Source organism: Neopsephotus bourkii, unplaced genomic scaffold (genome assembly GCF_033783945.1).
Source record: "Neopsephotus bourkii isolate Nb327-2 ecotype Australia unplaced genomic scaffold, CSIRO-AGI_Nbou_v1 NB_1589, whole genome shotgun sequence".
NCBI lineage: Eukaryota > Metazoa > Chordata > Aves > Psittaciformes > Psittacidae > Neopsephotus > Neopsephotus bourkii.
In genome coordinates this window covers 4777842-4805523 of record NW_026902065.1, presented here as the reverse complement: position 1 = coordinate 4805523, position 27682 = coordinate 4777842, and the positions used below count along the sequence as shown (strand labels likewise).

At 46.4% G+C, this 27682-nt stretch overlaps 1 protein-coding gene and 1 long non-coding RNA gene across 5 annotated transcripts in view; one reads left to right on the top strand and one right to left on the bottom strand.

The window, feature by feature from the left end:
* The window catches only part of HIPK2 (homeodomain interacting protein kinase 2), a 138709-nt gene that overhangs the window by 94170 nt on the left and 16857 nt on the right, over nt 1-27682 (bottom strand). For 2 of the 4 annotated variants that reach the window (XM_061371917.1, XM_061371921.1), the window contains exons 1-2: nt 15349-15436; nt 946-2044 (exon numbers count right to left, since the gene is read on the bottom strand). In XM_061371917.1, coding sequence (XP_061227901.1) covers nt 946-2044; nt 15349-15421 — 1172 coding nt within the window. In that variant the 5' untranslated portion in view covers nt 15422-15436. Of the gene's footprint in view, nt 1-945; nt 2045-15348; nt 15437-27682 lie in introns of those variants that run through there. The other 2 variants (XM_061371918.1, XM_061371920.1) reach the window with 1 other exon arrangement.
* On the top strand, nt 18315-19862 carry LOC133222235 (uncharacterized). Its single transcript, XR_009728237.1, has 2 exons — nt 18315-18768; nt 19775-19862. It is a non-coding gene; the product is annotated as an uncharacterized LOC133222235 (long non-coding RNA).

Below are 27682 nucleotides of genomic sequence, written 5' to 3'. Positions count from 1 at the left end.
TTACAAACAAAGCAGCTACCCTGCTTTTCAGTAACCCATCTGATGAGCTGTGGATGCTGCCAAGACTGATTTTCATTAAATCAGTCCCCAAGAAGGATCACATTTTCCCTCTTCACCCCCATTTCACAGAATTACAACAACAAAACCAGGGCCTGGGTGTTTCTAAATTCAGCTGTCATCTAAAGACAAATTCCCCTTCTTTTCCCTCCCTATTTTTCCCCACCCCTGTGGTAGCAGAACTGCTTTTCCCAGTCCTTGGGATGTTGAACCAAGCTGACTGGTACCAAAGAGAGGGTCTGAAAAGAACACTGACAGAAAAGACTTTGTGTCTTGGAGTCAAGACAGAAGGAGAGGATGACCTTTTGGGGGTTATGGAAAGAGACTGATTTGCTACAACTGTTCAACAGACTGAAGAGGGATATAGCTGGTTCACAGTTTTCACTTTGGGCTCACTTACACAGAGGTCAGAACTCCATCCTAGCACATAACATGCCTTTAGTTAAAAGCACTGTGAGTGGGAATCAGAAGTCAGCGACAGGTCCTCAGTCCGACATCAGATTACTGGCAATACTCATTCATCTCTACCAACAGCCTCCCACATGGAGAAAGGTGTTTCCAGCCTGGCCAAGCTGCCTGCTTGCCTGGAGCAGAGCCAACAGGAGTCAGCCAAAATCCTCCCATTGACTCTAGCAAGCTCCACAGCCTGTGTGAAAACTAGTCCTTGACAAAGCACCTTCTTGCATCCATACAGTTTTCCTGTGGGTCAACCTTACTCTTGTAAGGCCCTTGTTTCATGTATGAGTAAAGACTAGAAGACGTATCTGAACTATGGATAGACTGTTCAGGTTGAAGTCTTTCTGAAATCAAGAACCTACTTGTATTGACTTGGAAAGGAAAAATGCAAAATACTACTCCTAGTAACATTAGATGAGTACAGTTTCTTACCTGTAATATCGGGATTGAAGGTAGGTAGAACACACAGCTTTTGACACATGGCTAGCTGAACCAAAGTCTATGACCTTGACCCTATATGGCTGTCGGGCTGGGTCTACCAACATGATGTTCTCCGGTTTGAGATCAGCATGAATCAGTCCCAGGCTTTTCAGCTTCATTAGGGCAGTTGCTACCTGCTGCAGAATTGGTCGAATGTACTTAAGAGGCAAAGGACTGAATTTGTTTTGTTTTAGGAAATCATAGAGGTTCTGCTCCAACATTTCGAAGACCAAGCATGTGTGATTCTTGTGCTGAAAGCACTCGTACGCACGGACAAAGTTGTAGTCATCTGCACTTTCTGTGCTCAGCCGAGCCAGGATGCTCACTTCAATCTGGCCTTGCCGGGCATAGGAAGGATGGTTTTTCAGGATTTTGATGGCCACAATCTCGTTAGTGCCACGTTTCCAGCATTTGACTACTTGTCCGAAGGTTCCACGACCAAGAAACTCTAACACTTCGTACGTGTTGGTCATGGAACAGAGCACCTCATGTTGTACCAGTTGGTAATCCCCTTCGCTGTTGGAGCCACTGTTTTTGGAGGTGGCCGTGGAGGTGGTAGCGGTGGCTACAGTGGCCCCACTAGCATTGTTTTGAATCATTGGTGGATGCTCTTCGATGATCTGCACGCTGCTTGTGTTCTCGATCTCCTCACTTTTGCGTTTAAGTCCACATTTTTGGTAGGTGTCCAGAAGGCTCACAGTGCTGCGACGCATCAGGTTGTGTGGCCCACCCAGTGTTTGCCCAGACACTGCAACCACACCAGAAGTACTGTTGGCAGATGTCACCACGATGTGCCCGGTGCTTGCTGGGAAGATGATGGTCTGTTCGTAAGGGATGCTTGGATTGGGGATCTGGAGGGAGGCGTTGACGGCTGCTGCGGCGGCTGCTTGGGAGGACTGCACGTTCTTGCTCTGGCTGTAGACTTTGCTGTGTGTGCCGTACCCAGTCATATCCCAGTTTGAACTCGGCTCCACTTTCAGTTTCTTCACGCTACAGAAGGCACTTGACTGAAGGGTGTGAGGAGAGAAAACTTGCACATGCGAGGCCATACCTGCAATATAACATCAGAGTGAAACAACAATGTTAAGATGCTTTCCCTAGCTCTTTTCATTTGTTCAGTGGCAAGAAGGGAAAATGGGATACAGAGTCATACAATAGTTTGGGTTGGAAGGGATCTTCAAAAGTCATCTGGTCCACCCCCCCTTGCAATGAGCAGGGACATCTTCAACTTGATCAGGTTGCTCAGAAGCACATCCAGCCTGGCCCTGAATGTCTCCAGGGCTGGTGCATCCACCACCTCTCTGGGAAACCTGCTCCAGACTTCAGATACAGCACACGCACACACACAAAAATAAAATTCTTCCAGAAATATGTATTCAACACAAATAAAACATTATGCTCTAAAATAAATCATTGCCCCTGATAGAACGAAATTAACAACAACCAAGGCTCTTGCTCTACCCCCTCTCATTTTTAATAACAGAAATGTAATGTTATTTTTACCTCCTCTGCCTAAAGTGACTCCTATTGCCATTGTCTCCAGGAATATATCTTTATCTCATGAAGAACTCATGTCAAATACTGCAAAGTATTCTGCCTATGGAAGCCAAATCTCAAATCCTCAGGCTCATCCTATATTAAGTACTTCAGTGGATCTGACTTAAACCCTCCGTTTATTCCCATAAACCCACTGTGTAGCTTCTGGCCTGCAGAAAGCCAGGATGGGACCTGGAGATGATATACCATGACAAAATGGAGATGCACAGGCAAAGTTGAGGAGCCAGGACGTAAGCAGCAGATGATGTTTCAGGTTGCTTGCCAAGTCTGCGTGTGGGAATTGTGCACAATGCTGGTCTGTGCTCAGGGACACTGGAGATGGGAGTTACACAACATGAGCCTCACTGTTTGCTCTCAGTTCTCCCAGATTTATAAAACTGCATTCATCTATTCTTATTCACAGTGACAATAACATCAGTGGAAAATAAAGTGTCACTGAAACAGTTACTGAAGGATTCTGAGTAATATCCCACTGAAACAGAAAATGCTTCTATTCAGAAAAAAAGATGTGGTCTACAGAGAAGAGGACATCTAAGTGCTGACTTACTGCCCTCTCTCCCTGCCCAGGATAGGGATGGTACTGCTGGACTAAAAGTATTGTGAGCAGGTGGCTCCTGGGGAAGGAGTCAGTGCCTGGCAGGAGTTAAGAGCAGAAACGCACCTCCTTCACCCCTCTATCTGTCGTCACTGTTTCTTTTTAATAAGCCAGAATGACTAGGGAAGAAAAAGACAATATGCTGAGCTGGCATGTTGCTGAATTACTAAGCACAAACATAACCTTGACTTGTTTTCAACTTTCAAAAAGTTAAAAGTTGAATGAATGCTGCAGTCACAAAACTAGAACAAACTGCAGTGCACACAGAGATGACTTCTTCATGTGGAGACCAAAGAGTATCCAACACTTTCCTAAAAGAAATCCATAATCCACATGCTGCTCTTCAGAAGATTTTCTTGAGCTCATGTGCACACATACACAAACATGCATGCATAAACATATACACCCATACAGAAAAATATGAACATTACTCCACACTTCCAAAGCTCAGTAGCATTGAGCATCAGGTCAAGCAAACACACCTAAACACACCCATTGCCCAGCAGCCCAAAGGCCAGGAACTGCTCAGAAGAGGGCTGCTGTACTGAGCCAAAAACCACTGTATATAGCTACACAGAACTAACCACCAAAGCAGTAACTCCAGCTGCTTCAACACTCCCACCTTCATTCCTGCCATAGTGACAGACTGATGAAGACAGGGCAGATGCAGAAGAAAACCCCTATAAGGACACTTAGAGAAACCCTCACCCCTGCTGGAACAGGCAATGAAAACCCCACTAACCCTGCTCTAGCAATGAAGCTCTGCAAAACGCAGCGTGCCCTCCTTCACAGACATGACCTCTGGCTTTAATGTGATTTCTGATGCTGTTTGCTGCCATTCCCATTAACTTCCCCCACCAACCTCCTTGGCAGCTCTTTCCAAGGTCCCTGCAACTGAGTTCTCAGAACCCAACCAGACCCCTGCCCCTCTAAGTACTTTCTCTCCTCTCTCCACAAGGCAATGATGCTGCCACAAATGCTGTAGCATATGGCATGTGGTGAGCCTGGAGAGCCGCAGCAATATTACTCAACTTGTCATCATGGACACAAGTATCATATGTGAGGCAGGTGAAACTGTTTGTTTTTCCACTGATTAAGAAAACTCATGGTGTTCCTCCTAGTAGAGTACCAACCTGCCTGGAGATTGAGGTTGGTCTGATGTACATTTTCCCCCTGGATGTGAATAATAAAGCAGATGTAATTGGTAACATATTGTGGACCTAGCAGAGGTATAATCTATAGCTTTATGGCTTTCATACCATGGTGTGCTTAAGCAGTATCTCTTCATCCAAAATAAAGAGGGGAAACGACGACTGACACAGAACAAGGAGAGAGGTTCTTCTCACACACCCTAGCACTAAAAGGTAACACCAGAAGACCCAGGCACCCCAAATGAAAGCCAGCGATGTGAAGCGTAGCAGCTGCAATGTTGTCAGCACCGCTCGAAAAATCAGGGTAATCACCACCCTTAAGAGACAGACTTTCAACTGGTGCAAACTGGCAGGGCTCCAGTTGATATCAGCTGACGCTAAAAACAAGGTCAGCAGTCACTCAACATCGGCAATGTCAGATGGCTGCCTGTGCCCCTCGGTGAAATGAGCTGTTGTTAGGGACTGGTTTCCACATCAACAACCAGCCCCCTGCTGCCCCTGCAACACTGATGGCAGCCTCAGCAGGGGGAATCAACAGGGGACAAACACTGACCCACCCTGGCGCCCCAAAAATAGTAGGAGTGCAGAAAGTAGAGCCATCCTATGGCTAAAGGGAAGACTCTGGACTCTCCAGCTACCATCTCCACCTTCCTCAGAGGTTGTGTCTCATTGTGAGAGAAATATTTTTTTTTACCCTGAAAAAAAAAAGTATGAAATCTTCTTCCTTCCATCTAAAATGATTTTCTCACATTTGAGGTTTAGGGGCACACATTGTAAGAGTAACTCGGCCAGCTCTCCAGCATAGGCTGATACCAAGAAATTACAGGCTGATTGACAGCTTGGTGATGGGAAAAGAAGGCTTCTGCAGGAAAGTAATTTTTATTGCAAATTTGCCTGTGCAGTGAATGGGAGAAAAACACAGCCCCAAATTTCCTGAGGACACTATCAAATTGTGCTGGTGGCATGTTCTTTTTTTCAGAAAGGATCTTTCCTTCATGGCAATAGCAGAAATAGTAATAAATGTGAATAAAAGTTGGATGGTTTGTTATGGGTATCTGATTCCTCATTACAGCCTGTAATACAATTTACAACTCCAGCCTTTTAATTACATAAGCCAAAAGTAGCTTGCCACAATATCCATAAAGAAACAAGCCTGCAGTACTGGGGTGATCCACACCAGCCAAGCCCTGTGACACAGATGCCCCCTGAACATTCCCCAGAGCCAGCAGGGGTGCTCCTGGGGTCTTGTAAAGACAAAGAGGCCATAAGGCACGGAAGGATGGAAAACAGTCTGTTTCACTTGGGAAATATCCTCTTACTCTGCCACTCACAGGTCTGCCATGAAACATTCTGTGTGAGGCTGAGCCTCCCTTCACTACAAGAAGATCCTAGCAGACACCCTTCCATGTTTTGCATGGGATGGCTGAAGGCTGGCATGTGGCTCCTCACTTTTTCGTTCTCCACCAGGAGCTCAGGCCTAGCTTCTGCCTTGGCAGGGGTGCAGGGCAGCTTTCTACACCCTCCATTAGCCAGCCAGGTGGCAGTCAGGATGCCACTACAGCTAAATACAAGTCCTGAAGAGTGCAGGTCTAATTTTTATCACCCCTGTGCATGCTGAGTCTCTGGACTGGGAGCAGAATCAATGTTGGGCACCATGCATTAAATAAAATTGATAGTTCCTTTCTTTAATAATGAGGTTTAGTGTAGCCATTTAAAGCTCTCACACAATTGACAGTAACGGGATTTAATGGGGCCTTCCCTGTCCTTGATACGACTCACGTAACTCCCCGTAGCAACCACATGAGCTGAAGTATGTAGTGTGCAGCTAGGGGACAATGTTAAAACAGCCTGAATGGCTTTTATTAAAAGACTTGAGGTTGTTTTTTTCCTGAGAACTCCACCCACGTCAGCTTTCACTTGATAATAATTTAGCAGGTGCTATTTACAATTCAGATGGTCCTCTTCTGCATGCATCCACAGATCACGCAGCCGCCTCACTCGGGTTTTCAACAGGTTTCAGGGAAGCAAATGAGGTAAAGTTGCCTATCCACCCACCTCACCCCAAAGGGCAAAAAATGCACTTTGGGGACCAAGAAGGAACAGTTTGAAAGTCACTGATGTTTTCTTCTGCTTTACTCCCAGCACTTACTGCTCATTTATAAATGTGGCCTTTGTGGTGGCAAGAGACCAAGCGCCTGCCCTGTATTAAGTAGGCAGCAAGACCTTTTGCAGTACCTGCAGAGCTGCCAGTGCTCTGTAACCAGAGGCAGCTTACTGACTGCTGCCAGAACAACAGTGCCTGCTTGAAAAATACTGTAGAAAGCCCATGGCATGTGTTCAGCATATAAATGATGCACACAAGACACTCCTGAAATAAGTATCTTCTACTTCTCCCTGGCGAGGCACAAGCCTGCTAACTCATACACACACAGGTTATGAAGGCAACATGAAAAGGGTATCTGTCAGGTATGGCTAAGGCATTGCACCTTCAAAACAGCTATGTCTCAAGCACAGCCCTCTTTTCTTCTTCACCATGGCCTCTGTGTGGCCCCTTTTGAGCCACTGTTGTCAGTACCACCACGCTATTGGAACCTACTTAAAATTTACATCCCTGGAGGCTACACAAATTCCTTCTCTTGTGCTACTGAATGTTTGGAGACAACCTCAAAGTGGAGTTCAGACCTCAACTGCTTCAGCTCCTTCCTGCTCCTGGTGAGCAGAAGATGTCAAGGGAGCCTTCGCTGCAGATTAAAATCTCCCTGCCTTCCTGCTCTGCTTTTCCTGTACTGCCAGTAAAACTGTCTCATCCTAATTAGTAGTTTCCTAAATGCTTACATAGTGAACAGCAGTTCTCAAAGATGTGACAGCCCATCCCCTGTACTGCTCCAGACCTGGCTTCACACAGCTCCAAGCTGCCACATTTGATCCACGTCCCACAGCCAGACAAAAAGGCAAGCCTTTCCCATGCGGAGTAGCCATAAACAAAACCAAATGAACAAAACCAAGCAACCATCTCCCTCCCTCTCATCCCCACGCAAAAAGCATATTCCCGTTGCAGCACAATGGCTGAGGAACACTCATCACCATCACCTTCACACCTCATGTCCCCCCTTCCACTCCAACTACACATCTTTCCTGCATTTATAGTATCAGCAACCCCGCTCACTATTCCATTCACCACAGCATGACTTTCTTTTATGGGTAAGACAGAAGCTATCAAACCATGACTTCAGTTAGTACTGCTGGGCATGGAGGGAGTTTGGCAGCTTCTCCCTGTTATGGCCTGAGCAGGTTATTTTGGCATGTGGCTCAGGATACTGCTGTCTCACCTCCGAAACCATCACTCTCCATTTTAACTCTGTAAATCCAGGGAAACTTGCCTGTTGGGTACTGAAAGCTTTCTCAGCTGACCAGGGCAAAGAGGTCACAGCTAGGAAAACGCTGGGGAGACCTTGCTCTGAGCTGTTCACACTGGGTCCATGTACTCCAGGAAGCCTCTCTGCCACCCTGCATCAGCAGCTCACGGGGAAAATGGGCTACCCAGAGCTCTGGCACACCCTGCACAGACTACCGGCAAGCACAAGACTACCACTACTATAGCACCAACCACCCGGAGCTTTATCGATGGAGGACACAGAAGGATGTCTAACAAAAAGCTTTCCCTAAGAAATCCCTCTTTTAGTTTTCTTGGAGAGAGGCCCAGCAAAGCTGAGGCACGTGCAGGGTGCCTGGCTGGGACTGTGCTCCAGGCTGCTGGGGCACAGACAGGCAGCACCACATCTGCTTAAAGAGCAGCAGATCACAGTAACACCCTCAGCACCACTCAAAATGAGGCATGACGCATTAAGGCTCATCCAATTCCATGCTTAAATGAGCTCCTGAAGTGCTGGGAATGGCCAGAGGAGATGAGGAAAGCAAGCCATGAAGGAACGTTTTGTGGCTTCTCCATCCTCAAGCCAGAAGAGAACCAGATGCACCTAAAAGTGGCTACTCAGATCAATGTGCCAGGTAGGACTGTTTGGAAACAGCATATGAGTTCTGGCCACCTTCCTCCCTCTCATCATATGTCCTCCACAGTCACAAAGTGAAACAAGTAACCACTGCATTTCTACACAACCTAAAGTTTCCTTTGGAGAGCTATACAATATATTCTCAGCAGTAAATATGAAACTGGCCACAGTATGCCTTGTAGTCCAGGTTAGAATTTGTGTGGGTCCATACATTCTACCTCCAAACAGATCTGTAAGGCAAGAGACTCTAGGTTCCCCACCAGCTCCATTTCTGGCTGCTACTTGCTGCCAGAGTTGCAACCTGAAAGCAGAACTGAAAAAAGAAGAATCTCAGCATGGCTCTGTTTTCCAGGCAGCATGGGCCGGACTCAGCTGAGTCACTTCAATTTCCATCTCCCAAACAGAGGTTGACCGAAGTATCCCCAACTTACAGGGAAAACAGGGACTTCGTCAGCTCCTGACCCCAGACTTCAGTGGCCACCCTACCTGGCCATCTGTGATCTTAGTTCCTGGGAAAAGGTGCCAGGGTCTCTCGAAAAGGGACTGAAATGAATCAGTGTTTCTCTCCGCTGCCCTGGCTGTGCCCCTCTCACCCATGCAGCACTGGCACGCTTGTGGCTTCCCACAACTGCCTAGTGGAAAGAGTATTTTGGCTTTTTCCACAATGGCTGCATCCCCACCTGGATCACTTCCCACCTGTAAATATTAGCTTTGTAATGCCAATGACTCTGACTGGCCCACAAGGGTGGTGAAACCACAGGGAATGGCTGGCACCTCACATACCCCACTCGTTAGAAGCAATTCTACTTGTGAAGGCAGGACATGGGCAAAGCTTGCTGGAGTCTCAAGCTGAGCCTCTCAGTCCCACAGGATTTTCTCTGGAGTGTTTCACTTGCAAAGCGGCCACTGCATGACATTCAGGCCTTGCTTTGTTTACAAAATCTGAATCTCAGATCAAGCACTAGCTGGGCTGAAAAGGTCAGTTTGCCTGTTCGCAAAGTCCCTCCCTTAATTTCATTTCCATCAGGATGCAGACCTGTTGGAGAGAAACAACTCTCTGCTGAGGCCTGGATGAAATACACAGGATCTGAGCTGCAAAGGAAGATGACGCTGCAAGGAGAAAGGTGGGGAAGGTGGACACAGGACTCTGCCAACAAGGAAAACTGAGACAGTCTGATCTGATGAGCTCCCAACTATCCCAAAGCCAGGGTTAACTGCATCTCCTCGTTTCAACAACATCTCCCTTTGAAATAAGAACAAACAACCACAGGATTTAAAGTACTGTCATACATCGAGGGCTATGGGGTGCTTTGGGAAATTCAGTTCCTCAAGGAAACACATTTTGAGCATTAATTTTTAAACCCTGTTTTCCAGACTTTATCTTCCTCATTACGTGGGGCCAAAAACCCCCAAAGTTATGGCCAAACAGTCAGGAACCTTTTTTGCTGTCACTCATGGGTTTTGGTTTGTGTTCAAATTAAGGCCATAAACCCAGAAATATATGACATGAAACTGGCCATGGGCTGGGACCAGAATGGGCATAGCAGGGCTGAATCACTTGGCCCAAACCATGGACCACCGAGAAGACACAGGGTCTGGGTGTAGACTCATCTCTCCTTGCAAATCCCCTCCTTAATTCAAAGGTTGCACCTGAGAATATTCCTGTAGGAACAAGTCACTTAACTGTCCTCTCCATCCCTTCAAGAGTAGTGAGTAGCTCACAGAAGACCCCAAGAGAGGGAGCTGCTGCAGTCTCCATGCGAATATGGTGTGCTATTGGGCATATCCTTGGGAACCCCAGTGACTGCTAGGGCTCAGAAGTTCCAATGATGGTTTGCTGTATTTAAAGTCTTACTGACTGACCTCTGTCATACAAAACACAAGGTCATGCTTAGGCACAGCCAAAGAATGACCTATGAAGGCAATGAATCTTTTCTCCAAAAGAAATGAGTGATGCTGTCCCAAGTGATCCCACAGAAGTGCCTCTGGATACCTCCCTGCCCCACTGCTGGCTTGCTGCTGGGGCTCAGGGTAGATGCCTGGTATCCCACTGTCTTGACACCAACTTTCTTTTTAAGGGAGGTGTAATAGGACAGAGGCCAGTTCAGCACACAGAGAAAAAGCCTGTTTGGCCAAGGAAGGACAAACTAGGTGGTGCAGGAAACTCTTGCTAACACAGAAAGAAAAACTGATTTAGGCATGGGGATAAACTACATAAAGGATTTTAGAGCCTTGAAGAGTAAATATCCAGGAGCTCAGGAAAGGACACCTACTTGAGGAACAAGGATATAAGGCTCTTGTGTGCAATGAAAAAGTTCAGGGACACCAGTAACTCCCCCTCAAAGCTCTAAAAGAAAAGAAATCAGAGCAAGGGAAGTCATTAAGAGAAAGAAAACAATAAAAACTTCCACCTGTTATCAGTAGAACTCCCTGGCTACCATCCTCCTCTCCCCCAGGTTTCTCTTTGTGCAGTGTATGATTATTTATTGACGTATCTATTTACCCAGCTCTACAGTGCTTAACACCATGGCTGCTGGGCTGCTTATGCCAGCAAGACTAGAGCAAGACAGAAAAGAAGCTGAACCTGGAAATCTAGAACAATACATGCCAAATGCCTTCTGCAGTGCATACTACCACTGTGACAGGCTTAGAGACAGGGACCAAGCCTCAAAAGCAGGCTCTAGGCAGAGAGAGCCCCACAACCAGACTGGGCATATATGCTCCTCTTCAACCATGAAAGTGCAAGCAGGTGATAGCTTTGGTGGGCTATAAAGTCAACCCTTGGTGTAACTTTGCTCCAGATCGCTCAGTGCTGTCAAGACCTTGAAAAGCACCCTGCAGACACACCAGCACCTGAGTACACCTCACTCTTTGCTACCAGTAACTGCTGTGTTGCACTCATGAGTACAGCAAAATTACCGAAACCAAACCTACACAATCAAAAGTCCATGTTAGAAAGCATAGTTGAGTACAGATGACAGGCTAGCTAAAGGGGCTGTCAGGCCTCCTTCTCATCCATGATCCTATGTTTGTGAACTGACCTGTCGCTATGTAATTCCAGCAACATGCTGCCACTTGCCCCATCTCTTCCTCAAGCCTCTGCTCGGCGCTATTACAGCTGTTTTGCAGTAATGTCCTTTCAGCTCGGAAGACTTGACTCTTCCCTTTTCCTGCAGCAATGAAATTAAGAGGATTCAGCCCAGATATAGTAGGACAATGAGTTCAGAATCATCAGCATGCCAGTGATATCACAGCTAAGCTGCCCACTGACACACCTATGGGTTTTGACTAATGATGAAAAGGAACTCTGGCCAAAATGAGTCATGGGAAAAGAAGAGTATCTGGGAAAATAAGCTCTGTATGATTTTCTCACAAGGAGCAAATGCACCACTGTTTCCACAACATCCAGAAAAAACTAATTAGTAACAACTTCTTGTCAGACCACAAAGAGCTTTCAGTAGGGGTCGGAGAACACTGGTCACCTTAGCTTTGTCTAAGACAGGAATGACCAGAGACAAAAATGTCCTGGGGTGGGTCTATGGCTGTTGCTAGAACAATTGTGAGAGTCCCAGTAAATGACGAGAAGGGGGAACTGCCAAAAAAACCCAAACAAGCTAAGGATATTTAGTATTAAAAGTCCTGTGAACTTTCATCAGACTTTATTCATCAGAACTTACAGAGAACTTTCCAATATCCATATGGATGAAGAGTAAGAAGAAACTGGAAACTATACTCAGCAGCAGAACAGTAACTGAGGAAAAAACTTCAGTGGAAAGAATCAAGTTTAACACCCTGTATAAATACCCAATTAATTCAATGTTTGCAGCACTCCTTTGTGGACATACTCCTTGGTTTCAGTTATTTTTCGTATCTCAAAATAGTCACGCTTCCCTCTTCAGTCCTTCCTGGGCTCATGGGAGACTGAAATGAGTCACCAGAGGACCAGCTGAGTCATCCAGCCAAAGCTTGGAAAGCGATGCAAAATTGGTCATCACATCCACAACTAGATCGTGGATGACGGCAGCCCTCCTAGCAACCAACCATGCATTAGGCAGAAAGGGTTGGAGACCACTGCCACTATGAGCCATTATTTTAAGCCAGACAGAAGGCGGCCTTAAATGACATTAGCATAACGCAAAACAAGTGCTGACCACTGGTTCTGCATCTGACACAAAGCCTTTCTCCATTCAGTTTCTCCATCCCAGTTGCATTAAGAAAAAGGAAGTTCCTTATCTCAGAAATGGCCATATCCATCTTCCAGATGGGCTACTTCTAGCCAATTTTCCAACTTCAATAAACCAAAGCCCTAATTCATTCAATTTCTTTAGAGGACCATCAAATCTTAACAAAACCTGTTTTAACATGCAATCTCCCTCAGGAACCAAATAGCTATGACCTTTTAAGAACACAAGTCCATATTTCATAGAATTATAGAACGGTTTGGGTTAGAAGGGACCTTAAAGATCATCCAGTCCAACCCCCTGCCATGGGCAGGGACACCCTCCACTAGACCAGGTTGCTTAGTCCTATCCAAGCTGCCCTTGAACACTGCCAGGGATGGGGCAGCCACAGTTTCTCACCAGGGCCTCACCGCTCTCATGGTAAATAACTTCTTCATATCTAACCTAAAGAACCTTAATTTAACCTTTTATTTTTATGTCTATTATCTTCACAGCAAAACAAAGTGGGGCAACTGCTTTTGGGCACAGAATGTGTATTTACCTAAAAGGCTTTTTATGGTGATTACAAGTTTAGCGAGTGAATTCAGGACAGCGGAGGACTGTTACACCTGTCCAGAGGAGTTTGGCATGCTCTGAGCAGATGCAACACTCCTCTCACCTATGCCAAGCAGTAGCAAATGGCACTGAGGGACTGCACACCAGAGATGGCACCAAACAGGTTTTCATGAAACTGCTCTAAATTTCCCAACTAAAGATGTCACTCCTGTTTTGTCTTGGTCCTTCCCTCCAGCTCATCCTGGGTTTCATCAAGGCCACAATGCATCCACCACTCCCAGGCCTCTGCACCTTCTCACCTTTTTCTTTTGCCAAAAGAAAAGAAACCAAAGGAAGAGCTGACAGGTTCAGATGGGCATCAGTGAACAAAGAACCCAACAAGCCAGAGTGACACTGAAGCCTTAGAGAAGACGGACATCAAACAGAAGCAGGTGTAACTGAACATTCAGTCTTTTAAAGACTCAGTGGTAGATACTCCAAGCTGTTCAAATAAAATAACTTACTCCATGCTCTGCAGAGGCAGAAAATAAATATGAAACTGGATCTCGGCAGTACCAGTAGATCCCCAAATTGACCTTCCTGCTTTATGCTCTGCCTGCTCCAAGGAACGTGCTATTCCTGGAGGAGTTTTATAAAATAAAGCCCAAGCAAGCATTCTCATGTCCTCTCTCCACTTCCTAAAGCCAACGCAAGCAGCTTGCTTAAGTGGCCCTCCCACTCCCTCTGGGTCCTGGCACCTGCTAACAACCCCGCACTGGCACCATGGGCTGCCCTGATACTAATCACAGCTCAGCACACATGAGCTACAATAAACTTGTCAGACTGCAAAAGACATGAATCATATGCATTGCCACAACAGCAACAAGGAGTGTACAGCCCTGCTAAAACTAACAAACAAACAAACAAAATCCTAAGACATCCCAAAACACAGATGTAGATAAACAGACACTCTCCTGAGGCTGCCAGTGCAGCTATGCTACAGGGCTTGCCTGAAAAATATATACCATCCTGACGGTTCAGAACTGTGTGACACTTCAGAAATGCATCAGCATGGCTGTAGTGGGGAGCCAGGAGAAAGCAGGAGTAACACGCAGCCTCTTCTCACTGAGAACCTGGACCCTGACCAAGTAGATGCCTGGTTTGCCTGGGATGCTGGAAGTGAGAGAAAACACCTGTAGCAAAGGCTGCTCTATCGGTCACCAATAGATGGGGATGCAGAGGATGCCCAGGGTATATTAGAAAACACATCCCTTAGTACATCCCTGGTACACTTAGTCAGCTGGAGGTGCAGCTCCTCTCACACCAGTAGGGAAGTTATGCTGGAAAAACAGCAATGCCTTTTGCTGCTGAAAGTCCTCCTGGAGTCCTTGGCACAGCCATGAGACTGAAGCAAGGAAATAATGCTATAAGTGCATCTGAGGGGTTTCTATGCTGCCTTTACCCTTTGGGCAGCCTTCAGAGTGGACAAGATGACCACTCCATCCACGCTTGCAGGCCACCAGGATACACCATTTTGACAATTAACCTGTTATTAAATACTAGACTTTGGATGTATTTTTAATTCGTACCACTGCAATACAGCCAATGGGGTTTTATCATTCTGTTTCCCCTCCTGCTGTTTAATGATCTCACTGTGTTACCTACCAAGCCATTGTCCTTCAAAAACCTGCAGACATGCCTCACCTTCTAACCAGCAACTGCAAACCTGTAACCCAAGAGATGAATCAGGCAGACAAAAGCAAAGGGGAAAGGCATAAAGCCAGTATATTCGCTGTTGCTGGAGGATTCAGGCCAGAGACTTCAGCTTTTCCAGGTCAAGAGAGTGTCTGCATTAGAAAATAATCTATAAAATCCTTATTTAACTGTTCCCTTAGGGCAGCAGGCTAGACCCTCACGCCACAGGCACGTGGGCCTGTGTCTCAGTTTAAGCGCGTGAACTGTCTTAACTGACTTCAGCAGGACAACTCATGCATTGAAAGCTAACCACATATGTAAGCGTTAGCAGGATCAAGGCATTAGTCATCTTCCCTTGTTTTCTGCAAATCACCAAATTTGTGGATACAGTTCAGGTATTGGAGTCATACTTGAATCTAAATTAAACCCCTCTCCCCTACTCTCCCTCTTTTAAAAGTAATTGTCTACTGGTTTGGCAGTTGGAACTAGATGATCTTGAGGTCCTTTCCAACCCAGACCGTTCTATGATTCTATGGTTAAGTATGTGGTCTGTTGATGACTTCAAAAGAAATCCTGTGGATATCCAGCACCCATGTCCACCCCAGAAGCTGCATGCTCCCACAAAGACCTACTCAGGCACTTTGTAGCTTTCCTTTTCAAGCATTTTCTTCTAGAAAAGTTTCCTTCCTTCCTTTTTGCCTTCATGACTAGCAATATGCATACTCACACACTGCTCTCAGGCAGAGTTTCCGTGCTGCTGCTGCTGCTGCTGCTGCTGCTGCTGCTGCTGCACTCTCTCCACCTGGAGTGTAAACATTCCGTGACACTATGTTGCCCAGGTAGCCAGTGGTGATGTCACAGACCGAGCGGTGGCTTCAGCTGGAGAACCAGAAGCAGCAGCAGTAGAACTCTGAAAACAAACACTCTGTTTTGATGTAAACAGCTTTCACAGAAAAAACAGAAGTATATATAAATATAGCATAGATTTTTCTCAAAGAAGTATAAATATATATGTGATAAACACAGCTTTCTGCAGGCAGATCTTTCAAAGTCCCAACTAGGTTCGTCATTTTGCGCCTGTCTTGTTCAGAATCAGGCCCTTATTATCTTTCAAAAGAAACATTTCCTATCCTTTTCCTTAATTTTGTTTTTAATACCTTCATGTTTTATCACCGTCCTCAAATAAGCAAACACCACTGCTGCATAAAGAAACAGGTCTCAGGAAATAATGTACAGTGTGTTTCCAAACGCTTCATAAATCCACAGGCAGCTTGCAAATACTGCCTGCATTCCTGTGTGAGGGTGGTTGTTTTTCATGTAAGTCACGTATTAATGCAATTTGGAAAAAAAACAAACCCAAACTTAACCCCATTCAATCACATCACCTTCCACCCTTACACTGAAACCCAGAGGTTATAATTACACCCAGGAGCAGGACTAAATTAAAACAACCGCTGCTGCTGCCTTGTACTCTTTTTTGGAAAGAAAGGTGATCCTTTCTCCTGCGCCTTACGTGCTCTGTCTAACTCAGAACAGGGCTGGCTGGCAGGCAAAAGGGCAAAGAGTAGATTTTCATGAGGTCAGAAATGGAAGTGAGGTTAATTTTCAGAGGTTAGAAACGGAGTAGCACATCCCATGTCCTAAGGTGTACCAGATCTTCAGAAGGGAGCATTATCTTCACTGCCCTGGTTCTGCCACCCAGGACTTCTTCAAGCTGTAGCACCCCAGGAGCAATGTGGAGGGAAGTGGGAAAGAGGATGCGGGTACTTCATGGGTTAAGACATTTTCCACCCCTTAGTAAAGGTTATTTAGAAAGCAGCACACTGTGACAAAGCTAAAACCCAGCAGTCTGGGTGTGAAACACCAGAGGCTCTGACAACAGACTGATGTGTCACAGTGAACTCCCAAGTTGACCATGTCTGAGCCCTTTGCCCGCACTGCTTGACGGAGTCTTTCAGAGAAGACAAGCCCCCTTTCCTTCAAAATCCCTTCTCCAGAGCAACTCCATCTTTCCCTCACCAGGATTATGGGAGACGGGACATTGGTGGTGATCCACACTAAGCATAGGTACAACCTGAAGGTGACCAAAGATTTGTATCAGTGGTTGCCCCTGTGTGCAGGCACACACTACATGAAGAAAGACCTAGGGACTACAGTCCCCTCTTTCCTCCCTCACAGGGCCCTCAGCTGGAACAGAATCACCAGTTATGCCCCAGCATCTTCTCCAGGGTTTCACCAGGGCTGAGAGACCTCAGCTCAGGGTTACACACTGCAAGCTGCCAGCTAAAAGGCATGCCTCCTTTTCAGAGGAGTGAACAGCAGGGAATGTGAAAGGGGCTTGCTATTAAAAGAAAAAGAAACAAAAAAGCAAGAAAAAGAAACAAAAAAGCGAAAGAAAGAGAAACTTTGTTGCCTGCTAAACTGTCTAATGCTTGAACAACTGCAAGAACCAGGCAGTTATCACAGACCAATGTTTGTCTTGACAAACCCCTCTGAAAATTCACATGCAGAAGAAGGCGAAATACTGCTAGGACTTCTGTTATCAGCTTCTCAGGGGACACCACAAATAATAAGCTGTTCCCTCCCCAAAGTACCCTAATGGCATCTGAGCCTTACAAAAAAAAAGATGCTTGAATATATTTTCTGAAATATAAACTTGCCATGCACAGTCAAAATTAAGAAGAAATATAGGGCATTTTTAAGAGAAGCTCCATGGGGAAAAGCAACTATGAAATAGCCAAACATCAATTATGAAAACCACATCAAGAAGAGGCTCTTGTGCACAGGGTTTAGGGATTTGACGAAAATGTGCATCCTGGTTTGACTCACAATGTAGGCACAGAATGTGCAACTTTCCTCAACTTGTACAGCTCAGTGAGCGCGTTCCTTCCTCTGCTGAACTGTAACCCTTTAAAGTCGGTGTATCTATACAACATTCTTGCATCTCATAGCTCTTTGCTCTCCACTCCAAACTCCTCTGCATCATCGGAGTGATCAGCTTACTCCCATCCTAACTCAGTGCAGAAGAAACAGACGATACTACTGTGACATGGGCGAACTTCTGCTGAAGTCATCCAGTAGCTTGCTCATCGGTGGCATGATCATGATTTTTACTTCAAACCTTCAATCAGAGCCTCCTCCCCCCCCAGCTACTGCCCACATAGAACTCTGAACTAGTAATAGGCTTCAGGCAATGCTACTTCCTTCTATGTGAGGAAACACATATGGGTAGAAAAGCAAAATATAAGAAAGTTAACAAAAGCAGAGGGGTTTGGGGGTGATTCTGCCTGTGAGTTGTGGCTGGATCATTTTCCCAAGATGAAAGCATGACATTCTCGTGCACATCCCACAAGGCAGGACCCAGGGGAGGGAGCATACAGAACTGTGAGTACCCAGGGTAAGACCAGCAAACGCCTTCCCACAAGACCCACAGCAAAAAGCAATGGGATGATCTTGTGCTTCTTTAAAAGTCTGTTGTTTTATGGCATTGCTGTTTTATGGTACACAGCACTGTTACTGATAAACAGCATAAATCGGACAGTTGTCACAAGGGAAAAAAAAAGACACAAGTTACTTTGCTTTTTCCTCCATTCCTGACTCTATCTCAAGCGTCACACATGTTCCTACAAGCAATGCCTGGATGCAAAGCTTCACTATGAATTTTCCTCTCTGATGCCAGATCACACCAGGATTTTCCCTGCCTCTTCTTCTTTCAGGAGCAATGGCTATTTATTATTCCTCATGCCCACTCCACATGATAGAAAACTATGCAGAAAACAGGAAAAGGTGAAAGCAAGGCTATTTAAAGCTGCAAATGAAGAATGCAAGGCTTAGGAAACCTCAGCTTTGTGACTGCCTGCACAACCCTCCTTCATCCCTCCTTCTTGCCTGTGTACTGTGGCAGAGCTGTTAATCACATAATCACAGGCTATTTTTCTACAGGACCTTGGCCTCACCCAGTACAGCAGGATACACGGAGCTCACCTAGCAAGCAGTCACTATTTCATCTTCTCTGCACTGTTCAAGGTGTGGCCCCAAGCGTTGTTTACCAGGTACCTGCCACACTCTACTCTGCAGATGGAATTAATAATTTACTCATAGGCTTTCCTACAGTATGCATCATTAGAGTAACTGAATGTTTCACAAACAGAAAGGAATGCATTTTCACAATGCCCTCATAAAGTAAGACACTGTATTACCCATATGTCATGGGCAGGGAATTGAGGCACAGAGAGATTAACATGAAAAGCTTCCACTAATTTTAAATGCCTAATTGAAACTCTTAGGACCAAATCTTTCAGAGATTTGTTCTGGCTGCTGAGGAGGTGGTGACAACAGGGACTTTTAAGGCTTAAAACTTGGCCAAGTTTGAGCTGATGATCTTGAAGAGAGCAGAAGTGATGCCTCTGACATAGATACCACTCAAATTTCATTGGGTTGTTAAGATGGCAATTTGCTTTCTTATTTCTTTGTACATTTGTTCTATTTAACATGCACCAAAAAAGTCAACAGGAGTACTAAAGAGCCATTTTCTAAATACACATTCTGAGGCAGGTAGCTGGGATGGAAGTTTTTTGCCCAAAGAGTTTAAGCTTGGTAAAGGTGTGAACAGCCAAACAGAGGGTCTTAAAATAGGGAAGCTCTTGAATGGCCTCCATAGAAGGCTTTTCCCACGGAATACACTTTTCTTTCTCTTGGGTGGTATTATCCAACTGTTGAAGAAATCACACAGGCCAGATGTTACGCTAACTGAACCAAGCCAAACTTAAATGCAACCTGTAACTTAAACTTTCTTTCATATCCTGGTTCTGTTCAGATAGACAAGATTAATTTATTGTTAATCTTAATGCACAACAAAGTCTTGTTACTCAATTCCACATAGCAGCTTTTGCTTAGAGCATTTCTACCCTGTTCCCTCTGAAAGAGAAAGCAAGGTAAGTGTCAGGCACTGTAGGGGGCACTGGTCATAAGCTGGATCTAGAACTGGCAGATGGACAGTACTGAGAGATAGCGGATCTTACATTGGTACAAACTGATCCTTCCCCTGATTCTTTACAGGGAGACTCACAAAATCCTGAAGAAAAGGTCCACCTGAAAATTCCAGGCAGTGATTTATCTGTGTTGACACCAGGAAAGACAGACAGACTGACAAAAAGACAACAGGGGTGGCGGGAAATAAATCAACCAGTTGCTGTGCCAAGGCTTTCTCAGAGTAATAAAGTATTTTTAGAGACACTTTTGCATAAGCATAAAACCCAACCTTGCAACTGTCCACCACCACACAGGGCTTAGGGGGAAAAGAGAGTGAGACAATGTGGGAGTTGGTGGGAGAACTGGTTCCTCCATCACCTTGTGAACACGCAAGGACAATGTTGGGATAACTCCCAATGATTCCTCTTTGCAACTCAAGCTGTATTCCTGGCAAATGATGTTATAAACTGTCCCTCCCCTAGACACATACCACATGTACACAGAGATGAACAAAGACCCAGTTTCTCTTTCTCCCACCTAAAACTCTTGCCATACTTCCCTGCTTTTCAGCTAGTGATGTCTCCTGACTGCACTAACATTGACTAATTTAGTATTTTTAATTACAGAGGGATTTACAGCACTGCACTACAGTGCTCTCTTATTATACCCACTGCTCCTACTGGATCTGGGTACACTCTACTTACAAAGTTGCACATTAGACAAATTACATTGCACATTAAGTAAATCTCTCTCTAGAAACAGGATTAGATGGAGAGGCAAATCTTCCTCATTCCTACAGTATAAATTAATATTTCCAAAATCAATAAGAAGAGCTCCAAATCAACGAAAAAAACCACAAACCCCCCCAAAAATCCCCAACCAACAAAAAAAAAAAAAAAAGTTTTAAACATTTTCCACAATGAATCAAATTTATATAGGAGATGCATTCTTTTCCTCCGAGTTCACTTAATAAATAAAACAGCTGGTCTGAGGAATCAGGTCAATCAGTGTCTGGAAAAAAGCCCCATTAAAGCTGCTACATAACCTAGTTTCTCAAGCTGCATAAGGCATCCTAATATGAGAGGGGCAGAAGTCCATGCAGAGACAGGCTCAGCTTCTGGCCCCTCAGGGTTATGCAGGGTATTTACCACAAAAGATAGCAGTAAGAGAGGTATATTGTGAACATGTAAGGAGCCAGGCTCTGAAGAAGCACAACAAAGACAACATGATACATCCAGACCTATACATTAAATATGGCTAGTGATCTCCGGCACCTACGTTGAGATCATCCAACATGAGGAGATGGTAAAGCACTGTATTTTCACATATGCTCAGATCCCCTCAAGGCTAGCCTACCTCTGCTGCCACAGTGGGTGACAGCACCTCTTCTCACAGCACTCCATGGCTGCAAGCTCCCATCCCTTCCATGCCACATGAGAGGATGAATCCAGCAGTACCCAAAGCCCTAAGTGTGTTACATGAACACAAAGCCTATCCCACTGCAGGCAGAAGACCCCCGCAGCACCAGTCTTCCTCCTCCTGCATTGCACATGGCTGTTGTTGTGCATTGGAAAAGACTACATTGGAAAAGGTAGTCTTTTATTTATATGTTTGAAAATGCTTTGCCAAAGATACCACAATCCACACCCTGAAAGTAGACAGAAGAAAGTGACTTGTTCAAGCTTAAAGTGCAGTGCAGCAGCACAACTGGGAAATGAAACCTCTTGACCCACAACCCTAGGTTTTAGCTTCTTAAATAAGGATTCCCTTTCTTCATTAAAAAACTAAAAATGGGAAGAGAGGGAGGAGTATGCTATAGACACAATGAACTTGCCCCTCAGGGGGCTAATGACCTGATACACTTTTTTTTTTCCTTCTTGCCTCTGTTTCCCCTGATACTCTTAACTTCAAGGACTATCTTTCTTTACTGGTCTACTTTAACCGAGAGTGTTGGCTCAATATCCTTTTCCCAACCACCTGAAGCCAGAGACCATCTTTCGCAGAGAGGAGATTACCTTCTCGCTTTCAGGCTCCCTGGATGTCCTCACCACACCCTGGCCTGAGACTACTCCTCTTTCTGGATCATGCTGAGGGACACCAAAGTCCTATCCGCTGGTCTCAGCCTGCAGTACGTGGCAGCCTGTAAGGGTACCCTGGAGGTAAAACCTGGTTGTTCTCTATTAATTTTTCATTTCAAGAATGGCTCCAGGGAAGGGAGGGAGATATAGGTCAGAGACTTTGGGGGCTCATCAGTAACTCTGTACATCTTCCTTTTTTGTTCTCCCTCCCCCCTCCCTTTTTTCTTTTCCCTTCCAAATTCAGAAACAGAGGGTTTTCCCTCTGTATTTCTCATTTACTCCTCGAACATCATCAGCATTAGTCAGCAAACTCCTGTTATTTCCTCCACGAGCCCAAGACACTTGCAGAGTGACTAACCCTTCTCAGACTCTGGCTTCAACAGTTGCATTTGTTTTCTTCCCTGAGAAAAACGGGTCTCTGCATTGGCACATGTGCAGTACTCCCCTATGGTCACTGCCACATATGCTCCCACTGCCACATGCCTGCAACCACCACGGCACTTTATGCTGAAGAGCCAGGAGGTGATGGCAGGGCCTGCATTCTTGTCACTTCTTCACCCATCATCACAGCAGCAGTGTCCCTCGGGATGGCAAGTAGTTAGCTACTGCCCCAAGCACAGGCACGTGGGGAACACAATGGAGGAAGCATGAAGCAACCCCGATTCTCTTTGCAGCCCTGCCACTAACCTGGTCTGTGGGGTCACATCGCCTCCATGTGCCTGTATTAGCCTTTCCTTCCCAGGACCAAGAGTGCCTGCTCTCATCGAGGCACCTGGTACCTCACACAGCATGCAGGAAGTCTCTGCCAGGCTTCCAAGGCACGAACACAGGGTGAGTAAAAACCCAGCTCCTCGTGACTCAAGGCCGCCTCATCAGAGCACGACAGAAGGCTCCTCCTGGCCAGGTGGGCTTGCACAAGATGTCCACCCACAGCCACGCTCACGGGGGACCTCGCACACAACTCACGCTCACATAGGCATGCCCACAGACCTGCCCACACTGCTCTCAGCATCGTGCTGGAGTTTGTTGTGTTCACCTTTCCAGGGTGATGCCCAAGGCGCACAGACCACTGTCCCCTATGTCTGGCATGCAAAGAGGACGCCTTGCCCTCAGGCTACTGCAAGTGCTATCTGCAGCCAGCCGTAACCCATAATGGGAATGCCCCACATCCACAGCAGAGCAAATCAGCAAGGATCAGTGGGAAGGCTGGCCAACTTGGTGCCGGAGAACTCCATTCCCTGTTTAGCCTTGATGTGCTCACCCCATCAGTGACCCCACTCCCGCCGCTGTTACCTCTGTCCCCATTGTAGGAGAGCCTGCTCCATCACTGTGTAGGGAGGCATGAAAATAAACCACCGGCTCCAGGGCCACACTCCCTCCTGGCAGATCTGTTTCTCTCTTCTTAACTGTTTCCAAGTGCCTGGCTGTTTTATAATCCCCACTGAGCATTCCCTTAACTCCTTCCTCACTAAGCCCTTCCACCCTCCCTCCCCTGCTTTCTCTTAAAAGGCAGAAAAAGCCAAGGCGAGGTAGGGGGTACAGAAAGCGAAGGAGGGGGCCTGAATCAAGGAAGGAACAACTGAATCAAACTGCATGTATAACAGAACAAGCAAATTAGTCATTTCCCCAGCCTTCTCTTATGCAGACAAACTGACTCTTCTATTTAGGGTTCTTTTTGTGGACATTTGTGTACCTTAGAAGCTTACTTCTTTGCTAATCTCCTCCTGCTTTTTCATACCATGAGGTCACAGGCTTCTGCTGGTAGCACAGTTTTTAATCACAGAGCAGCTTGCCCTTTGAGGTCTGAACTGAAATTGCTTCCTTAGATCACAAGTAAATATGAGTTGACAGCTTCACACCCAGTGTCACCATCAACCCATTTACGCCTAATGCAAAATCCAAGAATCAAGCACAGGTATCGCTCCCCAGTGGAAAGGATGTCAGCAGTCACTGATAGGGCTGTGTGGAGGAGCTTGGGTAGAGGGACAAAGCCTCCCTGCTTCCCAGATGTGGAACACTCCAATTGCCCTGAAGCGTACTGGTGAGAGCCGCACATGCTATGGGTGCTGTGTGTTGCACGTGTGTGTGCATGCGTGTCAACGAGTGGCAGTGGCGAGAGAGATGGAGTTACCTGGCCTGAGACATTTCAGGAGACCAACTGGGATAGCTACAGCGTGCTGCAGGCCACTGTGTGCCAAGGTATGCTGGCAGCACTGCGCAGGGCGGGACAAGAACAGCGATCCAGCAGCTTTGGGTTTCATAACCGTGATTACGTGCAAAGCAATGCCACAGAACACCCCGGTGCATACACTGCTCCTGTGAGAGGATGAATAAAGAACATGGCGGGGGGGTGGGGAAGCCATGGCTTTTACACATCCCCTTCTCAGGTGGGAACGCCATACTGGAGCTGGCTGCTGCTCTTTCCTCAAAGCCTATGGCTGCTTCTTCCAGCATCTTGAGGTAACCCGACAGCTTACACTCGAAAGTTTGCCAAGGTATCTTTTTCCCTGACAAATGAGCTATTCTGTCACACAAGGCTGGGCCACGGGGCTTTTGGAAATGGTTCTGCTGATGTTCAAAGGGAGCAGCTTGCTGTGCAGAGGAGTGGCAGAGTTAACAGTAGTAGGATCAGCACACGCTCCTACCTGCCATCTGCCTTCAGCTCAGACAGGCCTTCTGCTGAACAGCCAACGCTGGGGCCTGGGCTGGGCTGGGGCCACTGCAGTGAGCAGCAACTCAGTGACATGAACGACTGCTTGGGTTAGTTGATTAAGAGTGCAGGAATCCTGTATAATGCTGGTACTGACTCAGTCCAGGGATTTCATGGGGGTATTTAAGCCTGGTTTTCCGAAGTCTTTTGCACAGGTGGGTGGTTTTGTGCCAGCTAAGACCAGCCCCATGAACTGATCTCAGAAACAGGGGCCTCTGAAACAGCTACGCTTTCTTCTTTGATCACAGTAGAAAGTAGGGGTAAATAAAGCTTTAACTACATCACTCCCCTGTAAAGTTTAACTCCTTCACATACATAAAGCTCTGCAGGAAACACAGTGCTTTTAAGCACTGGCCACTGCCAGCAGGTCCCGGCAGGAGCTGCTTGGCTCTGCTTCTGCACATCCCGACTCAAGAGCTTTCCCTTTCGCTTTTCCTTTTTGTCATATTTAGTAGTAGAAGAGTTGCTTAAGGCTTGTGGATGACCTCAAAGTACCAACGTGCTGACCTGCCACTGAACTCTGAGCCTGTCAGTGCATGAAAAGCAGCACTTGGTCCCCTTGTAGACTCATAACAAAATGCTGAGGTTCTCTCCAACATTGTACTATTCTGCAGTGATATCCTACAGCAATTTAAAAGACTGCTGTGGCTGATCTCCAAACCCAGGAGGGGACAAGCAGAGGAAGCAGCAAAAGGGTGCTGGTGTGGAAGAGGGACAGGGAGCTGGGATGAGCAAAACCTGCCAGCTCCAAAAGTGAAAGGAATGGAGAGGCCCCTCCTTCCACAGACAAGAGGAAGGGGAAAAGACAGATGAGTGAAAAGTCTGGACTTAATAATGAAAAACAATAGCTCATAATTTATTTTCATATCCCCTCGCTAATGCTGGAATAATGCTAACAGTGGAATTCCTATGGCATGCATGTCATGCCTGCAAATACCAAGTGAATTACTTCTCAGCTAAGCTATGGGCTATGGCACTGAGCAGCACATTCGTTACAAGCGACTGGATGATGAACAACAGTTCCCAAATTCCTCCTTCACAATGCTACTTGCATTAGTTGTAATTTAATGAGAGAGCGAGAGAGAAAGTTTTGGCTCAAACCACTGAAATAATACTGCCTGACGCTGCTTCCCACTGGGTTTTGTATTAACTCACACCACCACCGCTACCTCCACCTCCTCCTCCCTCCTCTCTTTTCACACCTATCCTCAGGTGCTAAAAGTGGTGTCATGAAACCCATAAGCATGGCAAGACAGTATTCCAGGAAGCCCCCAAGCACATGGATTCCTTCTGGCTGAAAGGCAAGAGAGGACACAGAGCTCTCCCTCTCCTCTGCCAACAGTAACAGGAGGGGCTAGAGCAGCCAGTCTCTGCATGGACAAGCCTCCAACTCTTATTTTCTTCCTCCTATAGATGCAGTGCAGGTGAAAAACACTGTACTGGCAGCTCTGGAAACAGAGCACCAAGGGCACACAGCCTGACACATGTCAGTGTAGAGCTCCCACCATGCACCCTTGCAACCACAGTCCTCCTGACTGATTCTCCGAGGAAGCCACAGCGGGGTAGCCCAGCCTCATCCTGGCCTTGCAGGCTGTCTTAGCCCATTTGTCACTCCTTTTAATGATTCTGAGATCTGGTAAGCAGCCAATAAATATGAACAAAACCTTTGCTATGGGTAAGGCCTTCAGCAACCTAAGTGTGCCGTCACTGCTGATCCCCAGGTGAATCTGGGAATCGCTGCCATGGCTGCCTCCTCATGAACTCTCGGGTAGGTCTGTACCTAGGTTGGAAAAGACCTTTGAGATCATCAAGTCCAACCTTTACCCCAGGACTGCCAAGACCACCACTAAACCATGTCACTGAGGGCCTCATCTACATGGTTTTTGAACACTTCCAGGGACGGTGATGCCATCACTGCCATGGGCAGCCTGTGCCAATGCCTGAGCACCCTCTCAGTGAAGAAATTGTTCCTAATATCCAATCTAAACCTCCCTTGGCACAGCTTGAGGTTGTTACCTCTTGTCTCACTGCTTGTTACTTGGGAAAAGAGACTCACACCCACCTCGCTACAACCTCATTTCAGTTAGCTTTAGAGAGCAGTAAGGTTCCCCTGAGCCTTCTCTTCTCCAGCCTAAGCAAACCCAGTTCCCTCAGTTGCTCCTCATCACACTTGTGCTCCAGACCCTTCACCAGTTGCCCTTCTCTGGACCCGCTCCAGCACCTCTCTTGCAGTGAAGGGCCCGGAACTAAACACATCATTGGAGGCGCAGCCTCACCAGTACCCAGACAAACCATGGACAGCCTCTTCAGAAAGGCAGGGGCATCTTGCAGGTTTCTGCCCTGGAAGAAGCCAGCCAGCCAGCATCACCTCCCCCTCCTGCAGCAGCCTTGCCACAGAGCCCACTCCCCTTTGCATGACAGGACATTTAAGCACCAGATGACCCTACACCTGAGGTTCATGCCTGAAACATGACTCAGTGTGGGGGGGTCTCATGTGCTGGGCCAGAAGAAAGTCGAGATGTCTGATCTGAGCAGCAGACCTACCAGTTAAGAGGCTGCAAGTATCATTACTGCTCTCCTGGCGTATTCAGTCTCTTCGGTGTTCCCCACCAACAGCGCATAAATGGCAAACATCCATGGATTCCTACTCCATGGAGCAACCAAAATCCTCCTTATTCCCTTTATATCACATGTAATTTGGAAGTCCCTCACCTCCAGACACATTTTGTGGTGTTTTGAAAAAAGGAATCCAAACTAAATTTACATGTTTCTGAAACAAAGGTACAGGCAGGGGAAGGCAAAACACCTTATGACTGGAACCAATGTTTTTGTGCAAAAGAGACCTAGGATTTACAGTTACCTTCCAGCATGTGCTACAGTCTTAGCTTTGGTTTAAAAAACATGTGTTTTCCTGTAAAGGTTGACAAACACCAGTGATCCTTTCTCCAGTGTCCTGGCTGAAGTCCCACAGACCTGATTTGGGGGAGAAAGGTGGGCAGGATGCCACAGGATGCTCCTAGGGACATCCGCACACCTGGGTCTGTACAGGCACATAGGTGCACGTATGCTGGGAAAGTGATACAGCAAAAACAGTGTTGGGGGCCATCCTCAGAAGTGATCCAAACACAGATCTGCCCTTTGCCAAAATCCCCCTCCCAAACCCAGGCACAGCAGCACACACTCTGTGGCTTTCCTAAAACTACGGAT